Raw genomic sequence first — 21,133 nt, forward strand, 5'->3', positions numbered from 1 at the left:
GGGGACAATCAGAGAAACACCTCTTAAAGAGTCACGCTCAGAAACTCACCTGCCCCAATGCCCAGCTCAGGGGCAGCTGATTGCACCCATACGTAAAGTAAAGGAGGCTCACCTGCTTACAGTAAAACCTCAGGCTAGGGGGACTTCCCTGGTGGCACAGTGGGTAAGACTCCACGCTCCCAATGCAGGGGGCCTGGGTTCGATACCTGGTCAGGGAACTAGATCCCACATGCGTGCCGCAACTACGAGTTCACATGCCACAACTAAGGAACCTGTGTGCCACAACTAAGGACCTGGCAAGTTGCAACTAAGGAGCCCTGGAGCCGCAATTAAGGAGCCCACCAGCCACAACTAAGGAGCCCACGTGCTGCAACTAAGGAGCTGGTGAGCCACAACTAAGGACCCCACAAGGAGCAACTAAAGAGCCCTCCTGCCACAACTAAGACCCTGTGCAACCAAATAAATAAATAAATATTAAAAAAAAAAAAACCCTCAGCCTGGGGACTTCCCTGGCAGTCCAGTGGTTAGGACTCCACACTCTCACTGCTGAGGGCCCAGGTTCAATCCCTGGTCGGGGAACTAAGATCCCACAAGCCATGTGGCACGGCCCAAAGCAAACAAACAAAAAAAAACCACCTCAGCCTGTGGATCAGGCATCCAATTTAACACACACATTTAGGAGCCTGCTGGAACACTCACTCTATGGGGATGGAGACTAGCGGGCGCCATCTTTGCCCTCTCCCTTTGCCGTGTCCCCTGCATTGGCAGGCAGATTCTTAACCACTGCGCCACCAGGGAAGAAGTCCCCAGGAGATAACTCTTGATTGCCTGGCTCTGGAGGTCAGGGGAGCTTGCGCTCCTGGTCACATGGGACTGTAATAATAGGTGTCACCCAGAAAGGAGCTCATAACCCTGTTTGGCACCGTGATTTTTATGACTGCTGCTAGGGGACACATCTACATCGCCTGACTCTGGTGACCAGTAGGGCTTATGCCTGTGGGCCCCCCAGCACTGTAACCAACAGAGAAAGAGTTCCTAAACAGCTGCCACCCCCCGGGCACAGCAAGAGGCAATAGACCTCTGAGGTCTGTCTTTTTGTGAAGGAGGCCTATTAGCTAATCATCACGACTGTGGCCTGGGGGCAGCCTTCTAATTAAACAGCATATGGAGGGGCTGACTGTAATCCTTCACACACGGCTGGTGCAGTTTCTGCAGCTGACATCCAGAGGATGCCCATCACCTGGCCCTGATGGCCAAAGGGGCTTGTGTTCTGGGGTCTCATGGGACTGTGGCAATTGGGGAGGGATGGTTCTTGGCAGGCTACCATCCTCAGGAGACTGTGCAGACAGCAGACCAAGACACACTCCCCATTCTTTCTGTGAAGGAGGCCACTCTGCGTGTCCTGGAGCTTTCGACTGAGTGGCAGGCCTCAAGTCTGGCACACGTTTGGTGGCCTATGGAGCTGCTCTCAACAATGCAGGCTGTAGACACCATCTTGGTGCTCTTTCTCTGCCTTGCTCCAGCTCACCAGTATCTCCCAAAAAAGTTTATACACTCATCTGGACGGTGTATCCTGATTTCTGCAACTGCTGCCTGGGGGACAGATCATGTGGCTCTGGGGGCCAGCAGGGCTTACATTTGTGGCCTCCCAGAACTGAATATATCTGCATACTTATAAAGCTGCTGCCTGAGGGTCTAGCTTCCAGTCCAACTGAATCTAGGTGCTGAAACCCTCCTCTTTGGGACACTGTCTATTCTTGGCACATCCTCAACTACTGGGAGCTACTAATAACATAACAGGATGCTTGGACAAGCACAAAAGTTCGAGAGATGACCAAAAGCTGGGGCAGGGCTGAATAAAAACTTTTATCTCTTACATGAGGCCACTCCTTCAAGACTGGGAGAAGTAGTCGTTTCTTCTACTGTATAGAAACCAACACAGAGAGTCAAGCAAAATAAAGAAACAGAGGAATATGTTCCAAGTCAGTTAACAAGATAAAACCTCAGAAAAATATCTTAATGAAACAGAGATAAGTAATTTACCTGATAAAGAGTTCAAAGTAATGGTCATAAAGATGCTCACCGAACTGGGAAGACAAGTGGATGAACACAGCGAAATCTTCAACAAAGAGATGGAAAGTATAAGAAAATACCAAACAGAAGTCACAGAGCTTAAGAATATAATAACTGAACTGAAAAATACACTAGAAGTGTTCAACAGTAGACTGGATAAAGCAGAAGAAAGAATCAGTCAACTTGAAGAAAAGGCAGTGGAACTCACCCAAGCAGAGCAGCAAAAAGAAAAAGAATGAAAAAATTTGACTATAGCTTAAGAGACTTATGGGGCAATATCAAACAGACTAACATTTGCATTATAGGGCTTCCAGAAAGAGAAAGAAAAGGGCAGAAATCTTACTTGAAGAAATAATGGCTGGGGAATTCCTTGGAGGTCCAGTGGTTGGGACTCCGGGTTATCACTGCCAAGGGCCAGAGTTCGATCCCTGGTCAGGGAACTAAGATCCCGCATGGCCAAAATAAATAAATAAGTAAATAAATAAATTACTATCCCTCTACTCTACCATTAAAACTCCTCTTAAGAATGGACTTGAGGACATGGGGTGGGGGGGAAGCTGGGGCAAAGTGAGAGTAGCATGGACATGTATACACTACCAAATGTAAAATAGTTAGCTAGTGGGAAGCAGCAGCAAAGCACAGTGAGATCAGGTCAGTGCTCTGCGGATGACCTAGAGGGGTGGGATAGGGAGGATGGAAGGGAGGCTCAAGAGGGAGGAGGTATGGGGACATATGTATGCATATGGCGGATTCACTTTGGTGTACAACAGAAACTAACACAGTATTGTGAAGCAATTATACTCTAATAAAGACCTATTTTTAAAAAAAACAAAAAACTTCTCTTAAAAAAAAAAAAAAAAGAGAGAAAAAGAAATAATGGCCGAAAACTTCCCTAACTTGGGGAAGGAAACAGACATTCAGATCTAGGAAGCCCAGAAAGTTCCAAGTAAGATGAACCCAAAGAGACCCACACCAAGACACATTATAATTAAAATGTCAAAAGTTAGACAAAGAACATTAAAAGCAGCAAAAAAAAACAAACAAAAAGTCTTGTTACATACAAGGGAACCCCCATAAGCCTATCCACAGATTTTTCAGCACAAATTTTGCAGGCCAGAAGGGAGTGGCATAAAACATTCAAATGGCTGAAAGAAAAAAAACTTTCAACCAAGAATACTCTACCTGGCAAAGTTATTCAGAATTGAAGGAGAAAGAGAGTCTTCCAGACAAGCAAAAGCTTAAAAGGGTTCCTCACCACTAAACTGACCTTACAAGAAATAAGAAATGTTAAAAAGACTTCTTTAAGTGTGGACTACTATAATCTTAAAAGTACAAAAGTTATTTAACCATTGGAAATTTGAACATTAACTGGACATTTGATATTTTTTAATAAGATACATGGTGAAATATTTATGGATGAAATAATATACTATCTGGGATTTGTTTCAAAATATGATGGGGAAGAGCAGGGGCTCTAGATAAAACAAGAAAACAAGATAGGCCATGAGTTAATAATTGTTGGAGTTGGGTGATGGGTTCATGAGGGTTCATCATATTGTCTACTTTTGTTTACATCTGGATATAGCCAAGTAACAACAAACTTTGGTTTTTCCCTAATGCTCAGAATATAGTCTAAACTCCTTAACAAGACACAGAAGGCCTTTCATAATCTAACACCAGCCTGGCCATCTCAGCTTATTCACCTTAAAGCCTAACCACACAAACATTCACTGTTCCCTGAACAAGCCACATTCTTTCATATCTTTACACTTTTGCTCATGTTGTTTTCTCCTCCCTTATTATCTCCTGAATGAAACGCTTGTCCTGTTTTAAGTCCCAGCTCAAGTGTCACCTCAATGTGAACCTGATCCCTTCTCCAAGACAACCAATCCTATTGCCTTAGTACTTTGTTCCTGCCAGCCATATAGCAATGAGTTGTACTACTCCTGAACTGTAAGGTGGCTGCAGAAGAATGAGTTCCTGTAGTAAGTGTATCGATTTGAGCATTTGGAGGGCAAGCATGACATCCTTTGTATTTTAGCACCAAAGACAATATCTGGCACATACATACTGAGTAAATATTTAACCCAGACTTAAATATTCAAAGTTGTTGTATATTGGCAGATTCTCACACAATATATGCAATTAGATTATATACTTGGCAAAGTCTTTTTTTTTAGTCCTCAAACCATTCAGGCTAAAGAATTTTAAAAATCTATTCTTCTAGTGGCTCACTTCTCCTACTCTACCTCAAGTTCACTGATCAGTGCCATCAAAATACCTAACAAAATCTGTACTTTTGTCATCCACATTTAGCTTGCACTATTTTAACTGAAAAGCACAAAACCAGAACATATGATGTAAGAGGACAGAATTTTCTAATAAAACTATAAGCCAGGTGATGAGGGCAGAGACTACAGAGTCAACAAGACCTGGGTCTAAATCCTAACTCTAATACTAGATGAATGGCCTTGGGGAAGTCACATAACTTTCTAGACCTCAGTTTTCTCATCAGTAAATGGAGTAATAATAGGAATTACCTCATAGGCTTCTTTTTTTTTTTTTTTAAACGGATATTTTTATTAATTAATTAACTTATTTATTTTTGGCTGTGTTGGGTCTTCGTTTCTGTGCGAGGGCTTTCTCTAGTTGTGGCAAGCGGGGGTCACTCTTCATTGAGGTGCACGGGCCTCTCACTATCGCGGCCTCTCTTGTTGCGGAGCACAGGCTCCAGATGCGCAGGCTCAGTAGTTGTGGCTCACGGGCCTAGTTGCTCCACGGCATGTGGGATCTTCCCAGACCAGGGCTTGAACCCGTGTCCCCTGCATTAGCAGGCAGATTCTCAACCACTGCGCCACCAGGGAAGCCCACCTCATAGGCTTCTTTTTTTTTTTGGCCACACCGCGAGGCATGCGGTATCTTAGTTCCCCAACCAGGGATAGAACCCACGCCCCCTGCAGTAGAAGCGCAGTCTTAACCACTGGACTACCAGGGAAGCCTCCCACATAGGCTTCTTAAGGAGCTCAAATGAGATACTTTAAGTAAAATACTTAACCTGACACATAATAGGGCTCAATAAATTTGAGAGTATTACTTTTAGAATGAGAAGAATACCTACTTCATTCTGTTGGTGGTATATAAATAATTAACATACAACACCCTACAAAGTCTAGCACAAGATAAACACTGGTAGCTAGTATTAACTTTAAATTAGGCTGTCTGAACAGTTCATCTCTCCTGTTCTCAAAAAAAAATAAACAGTTTGAACTGTTTGAATTGCGTAAACTTCGTATTATACAATTTCAAACCTTCTTCTCATGTTTATAATCATGATCATTTGTTTCTATGAAGTTGTAATTCGTGGGTGCACTAAGTTTGTCAATTTCTTTATCTATGAGAAGAGGAACTGGCGTACTTCATCTCCAGGGTCTCTCCAAACCTTAATTCTTCTTTCATCTCGTGGATGACAGCAGGATTACAGAAATATGAATGCCTTGGCTTCTCTTTAACTCTTCAAGGAAACCACTACTATACGAAACAGTCTGAAAGACTGCTTGAGGGTGAGGCCCATGCCTTCTATATCCTCCATATCTAGCATAGTGTTTTATACTCCTCAAATCCTCAATACACATTCAGTGAATTAAATACAATGGCTAATAAATTAAACACATGATGAATTAATAATGACAAAGCTTTCTGAATGCCTACAATACTTTCAGGGCTCAAATGCTTCATAAAATGAATTATCAAGCAAATACTAAACAACTGTAATCAAATTAAAGTAAAATATGATTACAAACGGGGTCTTTAAATCAGAAGTGTACTAAATCAATTAGTTTTATGCGCCCTCTCCTGGCCAACTATTGGAATAACACTAAGTTAAAGCAGGAAACGAAGTGCTCATAAGGTACAATTGAAAATAAAATTAATTCAAAATTTAAGGCTTTTTTTTTTTTTTTTTTGCCATGCCACTCGTCTTGCAGGATCTTAGCTCCCCGACCAGGGATTGAACCCAGGCCACGGCAGTGAAATCACTGAGTCCTAACCACTGGACTGCCCAGAAATTCCCAAAACTTAAGGCTTTTATGAGACCATTTCATGTAAGAAAGCCTGTCACTGAAGAAAACAAATTCAAGAAAAGGAAGTTGGGGGACTTCCCTGGTGACACAGTGGTTAAGAATCCGCCTGCCCCATCATCAAAAAATCTACAAACAATAAATGCTGGAGAGGGTGTGGAGAAAAGGGAACCCTCTTGCACTGTTGGTGGGAATGTAAACTGATAAAGCCACTATGGAGAACAGTATGGAAGTTCCTTAAAAAACTAAAAATAGAACTACCGTACAAGCCATCAATCCCACTACTGGGCATATACCCTGAGAAAACCATAATTCAAAAAGAGTCATGTACCACAATGTTCATTGCAGCTCTATTTACAATAGCCAGGACATGGAAGCAAACTAAGTGTCCATCGACAGATGAATGGATAAAGAAGATGTGGCACATATATACAATGGAATATTACTCAGCCATAAAAAGAAACGAAATTGAGTTATTTGTAGTGAGGTGGATGGACCTAGAGTCTGTCATATAGAGTGAAGTAAGTCAGAAAGAGAAAAACAAATACCATATGCTAACACATATATATGGAATCTTAAAAAAAAAAAATGGTTCTGAAGAACCTAGGGGCAGGACAGGAATAAAGACGCAGACACAGAGAATGGACATGAGGACACGACGATGGGGAAGGGTAAGCTGGGACAAAGTGAGAGAGTGGCATGGACATATATACACTACCAAATGTAAAACAGATAGCTAGTGGGAAGCAGCCACATAGCACAGGGAGATCAGCTCGGTGCTTTGTGACCACCTAGAGGGGTGGGATAGGGAGGATGGGAGGGAGACGCAAGAGGGAGGAGATATGGGGATATATGTATAGCTGATTCACTTTGTTATAAAGCAGAAACTAACACACCATTGTAAAGCAATTATACTCCAATAAAGATGTTAAAATAATTAATTAATTAATTTTTTAAAAAAAGAATCCGCCTGCCAAAGCAGGGGACATGAGTTCGAGCCCTGGTCTGGGAAGATCCCACATGCCATGGAGCCCGTGCACCACAACTACTAGAGAATGTGCTCTAGAGCCCGTGAGCCACAACTACTCAGCCCATGTGCCACAACTACTGAAGCCCACACACCTAGAGCCCACGCTCCACAAGAGAAGCCACCGCAATGAGAAGCCCGCGCACTGCAACAAACAGTAGCCCCTGCTCCCCGCAACTAGAGAAAGCCCGTGGGCAGCAACGAAGACCCAATGCGGCCATCAATAAATAAATAAATTTATAAAGAAAAGGAATTAACAAATGATAGCATGGGTTATTGCTAGAATCCATTTCCTTCTGTAAAATTTCTTCCAACAAATATTAGATTTTAACTCTGCCTAGAGCTCTAGCTTACTGTTAGCATTCTAAAGAATGAAAATAAGTTAAAATCTTAAAACAAACAACAAAAACGGAAAAAAAAAAAAAAACCAAAAGGCAACCAGGATCAACTTTTATCATTTTGAAACTCAAAGATCACTACTGGTATTTACTATACCCTTTCATTTACTAGGAAACCCAAATCCCTTTAGCTTCACTGCATCTCTGTAAACTGGGTGAAGGAAGGTAGGCATGAACCACCACTCCAGAGCGCTTGTACACGAAACACACACAGGTTCCCACAGTACGGTGAGATTGCCTGAGCTCAAGCAGAAAGTGAATGGTATGCTGGAACTAGCATATGAATTTCCCTTCTCTCATTATTCTGGTGTTTTCTATCTACCAATACTTGAGGATTAAGTTTAAGTACCATGTTTCAAATCCTGCCCATAGTCATTAGGCATTGAAGAGTAGCAGATACAAGCCAAATTTTAGGTTTAAGAGTTAACTCAGGGGCTTCCCTGGTGGCGCAGTGGTTGAGAATCTGCCTGCTAATGCAGGGGACACGGGTTCGAGCCCTGGTCTGGGAAAATCCCACATGCCGCAGAGCAGCTAGGCCCGTGAGCCGCAATTACTGAGCCTGCGCGTCTGGAGCCTGTGCTCCGCAACAAGAGAGGCCGCGATAGTGAGAGGCCCGCGCACCGTGATGAAGAGTGGCCCCCGCTTGCCACAACTAGAGAAAGCCCTAGCACAGAAACGAAGACCCAACATAGCAATCAATCCATCAATCAATTAATCAATAAAAAAAAAAAGAGTTAACTCAGATAAGACAGAGTATCTGAAACTTCCTAGTCACAATTTGACAGAATACTTCCTCTTTGTTCCTCAAAGTTTACTTTGAAATTTAGTACAAGGTATACTCAAGTCCCAAGTGAAGATAATACTGGCCTCAGGCTCAGTCTTAAGAAACTCATGTTATTAGATGCATCAAGGTAAAAAGTTCTTTGTTCCAAATTTACTTCAGATAACATTAATCCCACACTTGAGGCTGAATAAAAGAACATCCTCCCCCTTGCCTCCATTAAAATCTAAAATAAAAAGCTGAAGTGATATGTATATTCTCATAACTCAGTATAATTTTAGTGCTTTGTGAAAGTCAAGGACAATCAAACAAGGAAACAAGAATTTAGCAAACAAAAAAAGTGAAATCCCAGCAACCATGGACCATGATAAGCTCCGAGTTTTTCCGACCTCGGCATTACTGACATTTTAAGCAGGTCATTCTTTGTTGTGAGGGCTCTCCTGTGCCTTTGTCGTAAGGATGCTTAGTGGCATCCCTCACCTCTACCCACTAGATGCCAGCAGCACCCCCTGCCTTGTGACAATCTTGCAGCGCCTCCAGATGTTGCCAAATGTCTCCTGGGGGGAGGTGAGAGGCAAAGCTGCTCCCAATTGGAAGTCACTATTAGCTAAAGCAGCATTAAAACAAACAAACAAAAACAAAACGACAGTGCTAGTTTTTGCAGACTAGGGAGCATGACTTCTCTGTTCCAAAAGGTTCCAGTTATCACGCCATACACATGTGAATGGTTAGTAAGTCAGATTTTCTCACTCTGTAAAGCAATAATGACTAAATGACTAAATTTTACATTCTTATTCATAAGAATAAGTGGGCCCTTAAGGCTGCCTGGCATTCCTACTGTATTTCTCGAGTCCATTTACTCTCCTAGCCCCTGTAGACAAACTTCATACCTCCTCCTTGCTAGTTAAACCTCCCATATCTCCTCCCTCATCCTCAGTCTCAGCTGATAATTGTGCTTATTCCCTGAGAAAATTGAACAATCAAAAGAGAACTTCCAGGGGACTTCCCTCAGTTAAGACTCTGAGCTCCCAATGCAGGGGGCCGGGGCTCAATTCCTGGTCAGAGAACTAGATCCCACATGCATGCCACAACTAAGAAGCCGGCAAGCTGCTACTAAGGAGCCGGTGAGCTGCAACTAAGGAGCCTGCCGGCCGCAACTAAGAAGCAGGCGAGCCACAACTAAGAAGCCGGCCTGCTGCAACTAAGACCCAGCACAACTAAATAAATTTAATTAATTAATTAATTAATTGTTGCCTTAAAAAAAAAAAGAAGAGAACTTCCACAAGCTCCCACCACCTAATCTATATACCCACCGGCATCCATAGCCATACACACTTACTATCTTCACTTGTTACTATGAATGCAAGTCTATGCCCTAATCAGGACCAATCTCGTCCCTTGCTCCCTAGATCCCATTTCTTCCCATCCACTCAAGGGCACTGCTTCGGCAATTCTTTCTTCCCCTTTAAATCGTCAATTTTTCTTCTCTACTGGAACACTACCATCAGCAAACAAATATACTCCAATATCTCCCAACTTAACTGTCCCCTGACCACCTCCCTCTAGCTACTGCTGCAAAACTCCTTGACTGAGTTACCTAAACTCCCTGTCTCTAATCCCAACCCTCCCATTCATCCTTAACCCTCTCCCATCATTCCACCAAAACTGCTTTATCAAGGTCATCAAAGATATCTGTGTTGTAAAATCCAGTGGACAATTCTCAGTCCTCATCTGAGAATGATTTAAGTATCCCTGGTAAAAGGGCTCTCTGACTACCCAACGATTCCAGTGTTGGAGGGTGGTTCCTCACACCACCACTAAGTAATGCTCTGACACCAGCTGGGTGTCCTACAATTAAATTCAATTCTGACACTCTCTACCTGGGGACAGCATCACATTAAGGGCTCTGTCCCACAAGACCACCCTCCACTTCAGATGCCAATTACAAGCTCAGGTTGTTACCTGTGCTTCTGACCAACTGGCTATAAATCAAGAGGTTCTCATGATGCCCTTCTTGGGTTTGATTAATTTGCTAGACCAGCTCACAAAATTCAGGAAACCCATTTACTCACTAGATTACTGATTTTTTATGAAAGATAGTAAAAGATATGAATCAAAAGCCAAATGAGGAGACACACAGGGCAAAGTCCCAAACAAAGGAGCTTCCATCTTCGTGAAACGTGGGGCCCAGCACAGTGGCACATAGAAGCATTCTGGCTCCCCACTCAGAAGCTCTCTGAACCCCCTCCTTCTGGCTTTCTATGGAGGCTTCATTACATAGGCAGGATTAACTAACTCATTGGCCTTTGGTAACTGATTCAACCTGCAGTCCTTCTCCCCTCCCTGGAAACCAGGAGGTTGTGGGACTAAAAGTTCCACCCCTCTGTTCATGGTTGGTTCCCCTAGCAACCAACCCCTATCCTTAGGTGCTTCCCCAAATTCACCTCATTAACATAAACCCAGTTGTGGTGGAAAGGGGCCATGTCAGGAATAACAAGACACCCATTTCACTTTATGGCTCTGAAGCCATAAACTGAGGACAAGAGAACAAATATGATGACAAAAGAAGCTCCCATAACCCTATGGCTCAGTAAATTCCAAGGGTTTTGGGAGCTGTGAGCCAGAACCATGGACAAAGACAAAATATACATGAGAAATATATTGTGGCCTATTTGTCATAAATCATAATATCACATCTGGTCACCTGCTCTTCCTTGAGGCACTTTCTTTACTTGAGTTCCAGGACACTACACACTCTGGGTTCTCCTCTCACCTCTCTAGACACTTCCCTAGTCTCCTTTGTTTTGTCCTCCTCAACCTGATCTGTAAATGTTGGCTGCCTCAGGTAGGAATCAATCCTTGGACTCTTGTGCTTTCTATCTACTCTCATAGTGAAGTCAACCAGACTCATGGCTTTAAATACTGTTCATACACTGATGACTCCCAAATCTGCAGGCCTTCTATGAACTCCCAACTCATATATCCAATTGCCTCCTCACATCTCTACTTGTATGCTTACCAGCGATCTCACACTTAACAAGCCCCAAACTGAGCTCCTGATAGTCTCCCAAAACTTGCTCCTCTGGAAGTCTTCCTACCTCAGCAAATGGTAACTCCACACTTCCATCTGCTCAGGTCGTAAACCCTGGTGTCACCCTTCTTTCTCACACCCCACATCCAATTCATCAACAGGTCCTGTCAGCTGTTGTTAATGCACTGCCAGAATCCAACCATTCATCCACCTTCACAGCCACCCTAATCCAAGCCACCATAATCTCAAACTTGAAATATCCAATGGTCTCTACTTCTATCCTTGCTCCTCATCCCCACTCTGGTCTGTTCTGAACACAGGAAGAGCCACCACCCATAAACATAAGTGTGATCATATCACTCTTATACTGAAAACCCACCAATGGTTTCCCATCTCACTAAGAATAAAAACCAAAGTACTTACAATGATCCATAAGGCTCTACATGATCTCCTATTCCTTCTTCTGACCTCATCTCCTACTACCATCTCCCCTCCTCACTCACTGCTTTTGACCATACTAGGTATGTTCCCTCCTCAGGGCCTTTGCACTTATGTTCCATCTCTCTAGAATGGTGTTCACCCAGATGTTGGCATGCCTTGACAGCCTGCTCCCTGGTTTCTTTCAGATCTTTACGCAAATGCTATCTTAATGAGGCCTTTCCTATCTAAAACTGCAACCTCCCTCTTGTATACACACACTTCCTATTCCCATTCTCTGCTCTCATTTTCTCCTAAGCAGTTGTCACTATCTAATATACTCTGTATTTTACTTATTATTTGCCTCCCTCACTAGATTGTACACTCCATGAGAGCAATGATTATATTCTTTGTTCACTACAAAATTCCTAGTGCTAGAATAGCCTGGCACACAGCAGGCACTACATACATATTTGTAGAATGAATTCGAGAATACAGGGGGACAGCCAGGTAATAAAAATAAGAGGGCTGAGTATAGGTACCTATGTAAAAATTTCACACTTGGTTGGAAAATGAGGAAAACTGAAGAATATACATCCCATCTAAAGAGTGGTACACTCTTCTGCTCTAGAAAATTGTCGCCATGCTTTGCAATGCATAATAGAATCTAGAAACCTAGATTTTTATGAGAAAGCTACTACTTTTTAAACACTGATTGAAAAAGAAGGTTTTAAACACAATATAACATACAGACAAAGCATATCTGTAGGCTTGATTCATCAGACAGATCTCCAATCTGTAACCTCTCGGGGTAAGATAGCACAGCCCCGAAGTGGCTATTTAAAATGTTTCATTCTTCCCTGCCCCCATGTTACTCTTCTTTTTCATGATATAGCACATATTTATTCATTTATTTTTATTTTTATTTATACTTATATACTCTGGGGAGTTTGGCCCACTATAGAGGGGATGAGAACAAATTTAAAAAGTCACAATTCTCAGCAGAACAATTTTTAAAAAGAATCTGAGAATAAATCAAAAAGTTTATAAATATATTATTGTTCAACCTCCTAGTTCACAGATCTAACACCCTCCCTCAGAAAAGCTAGTGGAAGCCACTGGTGTCAATAATCATGTGAAAATAAGGCATTAAACCTTTCAGATCACTACTGTATCATTCAGAGTAATAACAGTCATATTCTAGTGAGTAACTAACTGCATGGGTATATAAGAGCTTCTAAAGCCCTCATTTTGTCCTAAGGAATACTTAAAAGAATTTGTATAATCAGCATAAACTATTCTATTACATAAAGCTGGAAATCTGTACCTATACTTAATTTGCCATTAGGATTCCTTCTTGGCACTGGAGTGGAAAAACCTGAATCTCAATTTCTGGCAATCTCTCAGACTACAACTTGCATCTGTTCAGGCTGACTGATGGTTCAACTTACACTTACTGACCAAGTAATAAGGATAGGGTACTACAGGTACTATTCTAGGTGATGGGAATGCAAAGAGACATAAAACCTATTTCCAGCCCTCAAGTGATTTAAAATTCAGTTAGAGAGATAAAGGATTAACCATAATGTGCAACAGGCATTACAATGTCAGAAGTCACAGGAGGGCTGGGGTAATCAGGATGGCTTTGAGGAGTTGGGGTCTGAGCTGAGTGTTGAACAAAGTATGGACTTCCACATGCAGAAACCTGGGAAAAGAGCACTCCAGGTTAAAGGCATAGCAAAAGTAAAGGTGTGATTTACAGGGCATCTTTCTGAAAAAAAAAAGACCTGAAGATGATACAACAGCCCTCAGAATACAGTGGGCTGAATGGTGGCCCCAAAGATATGTGCACATCCTTACTCCCAGAATCTGTGAATAATACATTCTATAGAAAAGGAGGTAATTAAGTTAGGGATCTTGAGAGGAGGAGCTTATCCTGGATTATCTTGTTCGGCCCTAAATGTAAGTCTGTTTTTCTTAATGAGAAAGATGCAGAGAAAGTTTTGAAGCAGAAAAAAGGAGGGAAAGGTGAGGTGAAGACAGAGAGAAGCCGGAAGAGGCAAGGAATGGATTCTCCCCTATAGCCTCCAGAGGGAGTACAGCCCTACTGACACCTTGATTTTGGATTTCTGGCCTCCAGAACTGTGGGAGAATAAATTTCATTTGTTTTAAGTCACCCAGTTTGGGGTAATTTCTTACAGCAGCCCTAAGAAACTAATACAGAAACCTTTCAGATCCATGAGTTAGACTTGAAGGAGATACAAACTCTAATTGAAAGAAGAGTCTTGAGAGTGCTTTCAAAGGAATAAAGTGTCACATAAACAAGAGACTCACTAAACAAACATAAATATTATGGAATTGAAAATGTCCATCTATAAGGTCTCCTTGTTTTAGCGCATGGCCATTTTAGGGCTTATTGTCAAGCCTCAATACTGGTCAATTTTTCTTTTTTCAAAAGTAAATATCAGGGAATTTGCCTGGTGGTGCAGTGGTTAAAAATTTGCCTGCCAATGCAGGGGACACAGGTTCGATCCCTGGTCCAGGAAGATCCCACAAGCCACAGAGCAACTAAGCCCGTGTGCCACAACTACTGAGCCCGTGCTCTACAGCCCACGAGCCACAACTACTGAGCCCACACGCCACAACTACTGAAGCCCACACGCCTAGAGCCCATGCTCCACAACAAGAGAAGCCACCGCAATGAGAAGCCCGCGTACCGCAACAAAGAGTAGCCCCCGCTTGCCACAACTAGAGAAAGCCCGGGCACAGCAACGAAGACCCAGTGCAGCCAAAAATAAACTAAAAAAAAAAAAAAAAAGTAAATGTCAGGGAATTCCTTGGCGGTACAGTGCTTAGGACTCCATGCTTCCACGGCAGGGAGCACAGGTTCAGTTCCTGGTCGGGGAACTAAGAACCCACAAGCCACACAGCGCAGCCCACCCCCCTCAAAAAAAAAAAAGTAAATGTCAGCACACACTTGATTTCTATTTAAATCCTTTTAACTAAAACATTAAAATAAAAGATCATTAAATTATACCATTTTGATCATGGTTTGTGGTTCTTGGGGACTGTTGTCACTTTTAGGAAATACAACCTGAAGTGATTAGGAGTAAAGTACCATAACGTGTACAATTCACTTTCAAATGATTCAAGGAAAAAAGCATGTATATTTATAGAGTTATGTTTACAACTGATGAATCCAGCTGAAGGACATTGTAATCTTTCAACTTTCCTGTAGGACTGAAATTTTTCAAAGTATATTGAGGAAAATATTTCACCCATTAACACAAGGGTCACTGCCTGACACACTTTCCAACATACTTTACACCACTAATCATTACTGTGTAGTTACGTTTATTATTGTGTATCATTATTGTCCTTTTGTTTAGTTATGATGTCCCAGTGCAAAGATTCCTATACTAAGGATTATGAAATTACAAGTCAAACTATGAATGTGATATGCATTTTTCTGGGAACATTTCTTGTGGCTTTCGTCATACTCTCAAAGAGGTCTGTGACTCAAATTTAAGAACCACTGTCCTAAAGGGCAAGGAATCACAAGCCCTCAGATCATAGGGTAAGATTTATTTAAGAGAGTACAAATCAGCGGGTCTGTCAAATCTGCCGGCCATGGCAATCAGAACACTGAAAGCATGGATGCATAAAAACAAGAGATAATTTCTACCCCTTACACTGGAAAAGTCTCTTAAGAGTGACTCAACTGACCAGGCTAATGTATATTTCAGTTTCTTATCTTCCTGTCAATTGTTCTACAAAAGTAGGGCTGATAGATGAAATATGTAATCTCATCTAAGAGTGTTAAGTAGCTACTGATTGGTTCCAGCATTAAATCTGATTCCTCTCAAACAACTTCACAGCAATATCATCCCCAGTCAAAACACCTCCACAGTGCCAGGCGCTAAAATAGACATTTAACGTACTAGTCTCTTAGTTCTCACAACCATCCTTGAAGTTAAATATTATCCTCATTTTTTGATATGAGGAAACTGAGCCTCACAGAAGTTAAGCAAATGGCCCAAGACCACAATACTTGTACCTGACAGAGACCTGAAATCCAGCTCTATCACCTGAAGCCCAGTGTTTATTCAAATATATCACACTGTTCTCATCATTTATCCACCAAACTGCTGATTCATGACATTTCCAACTTGGTTTTTCTTGTGGAGAAATTTAACCTATGTACAGCTTAGTAACCAGTGCCTTCAAACTTTTAAACCACCAAAATATACTCTTCACTCTTCAAACTTAAACTCACCTCTTCCAGAAAGACTCCCCCGACAAACCCCTTCAGGGCTCATCACTCAGTCCCTCCCATGATGTGATACAGCACTATTTTAAGCCAGAGAATTTTCTGTTTAGATCCTAGGTTTGCCATGTAACCTTCAGTAAGTCACAAAAATTCCCAAATGCTTGCATCAGTAAAATGGGAGACTTGAAATTCAAAGGTTGGAAATTGTCAGTCTGCTACCAAATATAGCCTGCAGAAAAGTTTTATTTGGTCAGCAGCATTTTTTTAATCCAATTCAATGCCTTTAGAGGAGAAATGCACTCTATGACTGCCACAGGCCCTACCACTCTCTTTTTACAAAGACCACTTCTCCTAGTTCATTCATTTCTATTACCTGTCTGGCAATTGGTATGTAATTACATTTCCAACCACTGAATTAGATATCTCTAAAATTTTACACGGTCATCATAAGCATTAGTTATGCCTTTTCTACTTAGTTTTCATGTGGTCATTTCCCCACTAGAAAGTTCAGAATGGGGACTTGTAAAATCATATAACTTCAAAATTAGAAAGAGCCTCCAAGACTACCTAGCAAAATCCAACCCTCTTGTATTACACAGATGACAAGACTGAAGCCAAACTGCTTCAGTTACTTGCTCAGAGCTTCCCAATATAAGTCAGTGTGGGACAATTTAAATCAACAAAAATCAACAAAATATTCACTTTGGGCAAGACCCTATACTGGAGCTACAAAAAGAAACAAGAAGTGCCCCTAACTGTCCAGGATACACAAGGTAGCAGAGGACACAGGCACATATATATGAGGCCCTTATTTAAGGAACACATACTAAAGGAAAGGAGAAATTGATTTCTTTCATTTTTAGTGAGATCATGAAGGGGAAACAGTTAAAGAGGAGTCTGAATAATGAGAACTGCTGTTATTGACAGAAAGTGAGGGAAAAGCATGAAAAACCAAGAAACAAGTAAAGGCACAGCATACTCAGAAAAAGTAAGTAAATCAGCATGGCTGGGGGTAGAGTGATAGAAGATAATCTACGAAAGCAGTGAAGACAAATCCTAAGTGCCAGTACTTCCTACTTTCTTCTTTAGCCCACCTCTTCCTCCCTTGAGCCGAGAATCTAAGACAAAGCAAGATATAATGGGAACTCAATAGTAGTTTATAATGATAAAAACACTAATGGCAGCTAAGATTTAGGGCGGGATTATTATACACCATGCACTGAACAAAACACTTCATAAGCCTTATCTCATTTAATCCTGATTAAAAATCTATGAGGTAGTACTAATTTTCCTCTCATATCATAGAAGATAACTGAAGCTTAGGAAGAATAAGTAACTTTTCCAAAATCGCAGTTAAAATGTGGACTCACACTCAACTTATCTGTCTCCAAAATCTATGGACTACACCAAAATTAATGTTAACAAATACATCGATCAGAAAATTTACAGGGGCTTCCCTGGTGGCGCAGTGGTTGAGAATCTGCCTGCCAATGCAGGGGACATGGGTTCGAGCCCTGGTCTGGGAAGATCCCACATGCCGCGGAGCAACTGGGCCCGTGAGCCACAACTACTGAGCCTGCGCGTCTGGAGCCTGTGCTCCGCAACAAGAGAGGCCGCGATAGTGAGAGGCCCGCGCACCGCGATGAAGAGTGGCCCCCGCTTGCCACAACTAGAGGAAGCCCTCGCACAGAAACGAAGACCCAACACAGGCAAAAATAAATAAATTAATTAATTAATTAAAAAACAAACAAAAAAAACAATTAAAAAAAAAAAAAGAAAATGTACAATCAGATTATCAACCTTCAAAGAGCCACAGCTGTACTACAGAAGAAGAACAATGAGAAGGGAGCAGAGAAAGCCTCTTGCCAGTACTGACTTCAGCTGCGTTCCCTAACCTTAAAGAACACTTTGTCCTGAGGTCAAAGAATGCTCTAAAAATACAGTATAAAGCTTCAAAAGTCCTGTAACTGAGGGACCTTGGGCAACTTACTTTACTTTGAGGGCTTCAATTTCCTTGTCTGAAAAAATGGGTATAGCAGTACCTACACTACGTAGGATGCTCTGAGAAAGAGATAAGGCGTACAAAGATTTTAACACAATGTCAGGCACGATGTAAACCGCATCTGTCTACAATACAGTCCCTGCCCATATAAGCAAATAATTACAGAGATAACTAGAAAAGTACGCTCCCAATTTGGGTGGGAGAATCTAACCATATCCAAAAAGATCAGAAAAGAGTGTTCAGAAAAGACATTTACAACGTCCCTTCGGTCATAGATAATCCTGATACACGCAGGGCTATACAATACGGCGGTGAAAACACAGGGTGGCAAAGCAGAGACTCTGGCTGTCTCGTTCGCTAGCCTCAGAGCCTAAAGCAGAGCCTGGCACTTAGGCTCTAAGTAACTGAGACTAGTAAAACTGAGGCTTGGACCCTTCCCTAACTCCGAGGCGAAAGACTTACCCCAAGGCCAGCTTCCCCCTCAGATTCTGCATCCATAACGCACCTGCAATATCAACACACGCCGTCAATTCAGACTCCCACCTCACTCCCTTCCTCCACCCACCAAGAAATCCTTACCCAAACGATCCAGTATTGCCGCCGCCATCTTGCTCCCTCCCTCTACGGAAGCCTCCGAGTTCAGATGCCGTGTGGGCAAAACGCATGCGCAATTCTCCGGATTTAAACCCCTCTTATCGCGAGACCGAGCCGCACCGACAGCCGAGGTGTTGTCATGGAGACCGTGAACACGCGGCCGGCGCTTGGTCAGACCAGCGCCGGTGTGGTCAGACCAGCCTTGCTTGGGAATGAATTACTTAGCAAAGGTCAAAGACTAGCGAGTTTCCGAAAATTCGTCGGGATCCAGAAAAACTGCGAAGCCTCACCTCACAAATGGTCTGAAAGGATTAGGAAAACAAGAGACCGTGAACCAAGCCAACTAACCTGGGAGGGCTTCAGTTTTCTCAAAAGAACTAAGTATCCCGACGGCACAGGCTTGTGAAGATCACTAGAGATTGTGTGAAAGCTCTTTTAAAGAACAAACATACAAACTACTATGTATAAAATAAATAAGCTACAAGGATATTTTGTACAACACAGGAAATATAGCCAATATTTTATAATAACTTTAAATGGAGTATAATCTTTAAATATTGTGAATCACTATGTTATACACCTGAAACTAATATTGCAAATCAACTATACTTCAATAAATAAATAAAAATAAAGAACGAACAGTTCAAATACAAAGTATGATGCTAATCTCCAGGTTGACCTCCAAGACATAAGAGTTAATAATCAGCAGGCACTTGCTACCATATATGGCCAGCAGGCATTTCACTAAATCTCATGTATTCCTCACAGCAATCCAATTAGACCTGTATTATCAGGTCTTCAATTGAAAAAAAAGATTTAGGATAGGTTAAAATCTCTCAGATAATAACTGGCAAAAACAGTGGTCAATCTAGGGTTGGGTGCCTCCAAAGTTAGTGCTCCCACCCACATCCGAATAAGTAAATGTATATATATATATATATATATATATATATATATATATATATATATCTTCATTAGCATAGACAGCTCAGGTTTCGTTTGCTACATATGCGAGAGTTCCAGGTATCCAATGCAAACAAGCAATACGGAGTAGAAGACTGTAAGCGCAGAAACTGAGCATTTTAGGACGTTTGAGTTGGAAGGAAACTTTGGTTCTTTTTCCTCCACAGCACTTAACACATACAGTCCCTTCATAGAGTTGGCACTTAATCAGATCAAAAGAGAGTCACTCTATTCTGCTGCTTCTTGAGTATCAAAAACCAGAGCCAGAATTTCCACCCAGTTGCAGAAACCCTTGTTTTTGATTTCTGATTCGAACTTTTATCTTTTTGTTAATTGGCTTCTTGTAGATACGTTTAAAGCATCTCCAGAGCTACCAAGGCGCCCCGGCACATAGCTTTAAAAAAATATTTGATGGGATAGGGTTGAACAGGTCCAGAGAATAAACCAGCAGTGCGGGGAGGTGACTCCATCAGTCTAACCTCTTAATTAACCTTCCTTGCTGTAGCAAGTGACAATACCTAACCAGCAGCACCAGACCCTCCAGCCGCAGGCGGCATTGGTGGGGCAAAGAGCCGCCCGCGGAGCCCAGCCTTTCCCAGCCCCGAGGCCGCAGGAGCGGCGCGCGCAGTGAGACCTGGACCTCCGCGCGCGCCGTAGCGGCGGGCCCCAAGAGGCGGGGCTCTAAATTAACCCCGCCCCCTTCCCGGCTCCGGCGTAGGGCTGCGAACTGTCTGCCTCAGAGCCTGCTTCCATCATCCCTGGTTGCTCGTGATCATGGGACAGGAACCGCGCACGCTGCCGCCCTCCCCTAACTGGTACTGCTCCCGATGCAGCGATGCCGTGCCCGGGGGCCTCTTCGGCTTCGCGGCGCGGACCTCTGTCTTCCTTGTCCGCGTGGGCCCGGGAGCGGACGTGATCCCAGGGACGTCCCCATTTCGAGGTAATTCCCCACCTCTTGGCCCCCGCCTTCCTGCACTAATTGCGTTCCCCAGGGGCGCCGAGTGGGCGTGTCCAGCCACCCCCCTCTCTATAGATGGGGAAACTGAGACTCGGGCAGGGAGAAGGGTCTGCTCACGGTCATCTAAACTGAGTCGTGTCCCGGTCTCCAGGGTTGGCTGTTCACCACGCTGTGGCTGAGTGATCCCGCCTCCTGGCGCTCTCACGTGGATCCGCTGGCTTACTGAAAAGTTATCCATGTGTCTCGCCAGGCATTTATAACACCTAGGCCTTCCTCCCCAACCCAGTGCGTGCGGGCCCCGAGAGCCTTCCCGGGGTTGGGTGCTGCCTACAGCTCCAGGTCCTAAGAGAGATCCTACAAATATATGATACTCATTTCTGTAAGATGAATGACTTGAGCCGGATGCTTTCAGGCTCCAAACTAGGTTTTGATTATGCCTTGGGATATGGCATGCCAGATATTTATTCTTTTCCAAATGACTTCTGGCCAGATCTAAATAGGAATCCCTTTTACATTCTTCACTTGAGCTGCTCCTCAGCCTAA

General features: G+C 42.7%; 2 protein-coding genes across 10 annotated transcripts in view; one reads left to right on the forward strand and one right to left on the reverse strand.

Moving 5' to 3' along the window:
• MRPL22 (mitochondrial ribosomal protein L22) overlaps positions 1-20,803 on the reverse strand; it is a 39,180-nt gene extending 18,377 nt beyond the window's left edge. The window contains exons 1-4 of one of the 7 annotated variants that reach the window (XM_082453962.1): positions 20,708-20,803; positions 18,655-18,971; positions 18,538-18,580; positions 2,084-2,119 (exon numbers count right to left, since the gene is read on the reverse strand). In XM_082453962.1, coding sequence (XP_082310088.1) covers positions 2,084-2,119; positions 18,538-18,580; positions 18,655-18,682 — 107 coding nt within the window. In that variant the 5' untranslated portion in view covers positions 18,683-18,971; positions 20,708-20,803. Of the gene's footprint in view, positions 1-2,083; positions 2,120-18,537; positions 18,581-18,654; positions 18,972-20,707 lie in introns of those variants that run through there. The other 6 variants (XM_082453965.1, XM_082453959.1, XM_082453963.1 and 3 more) reach the window with 6 other exon arrangements.
• Positions 20,312-21,133, forward strand: part of GEMIN5 (gem nuclear organelle associated protein 5) — a 41,671-nt gene continuing 40,849 nt past the window's right edge. For all 3 annotated transcript variants that reach the window (XM_082453899.1, XM_082453900.1, XM_082453901.1), the window contains exon 1: positions 20,312-20,572. In XM_082453899.1, coding sequence (XP_082310025.1) covers positions 20,407-20,572 — 166 coding nt within the window. In that variant the 5' untranslated portion in view covers positions 20,312-20,406. The remainder of the gene's footprint in view (positions 20,573-21,133) is intronic.

This window comes from Balaenoptera physalus, assembly GCF_965194825.1.
Source record: "Balaenoptera physalus genome assembly, chromosome: 3".
In the NCBI taxonomy this organism is placed as follows: Eukaryota; Metazoa; Chordata; class Mammalia; order Artiodactyla; family Balaenopteridae; genus Balaenoptera; species Balaenoptera physalus.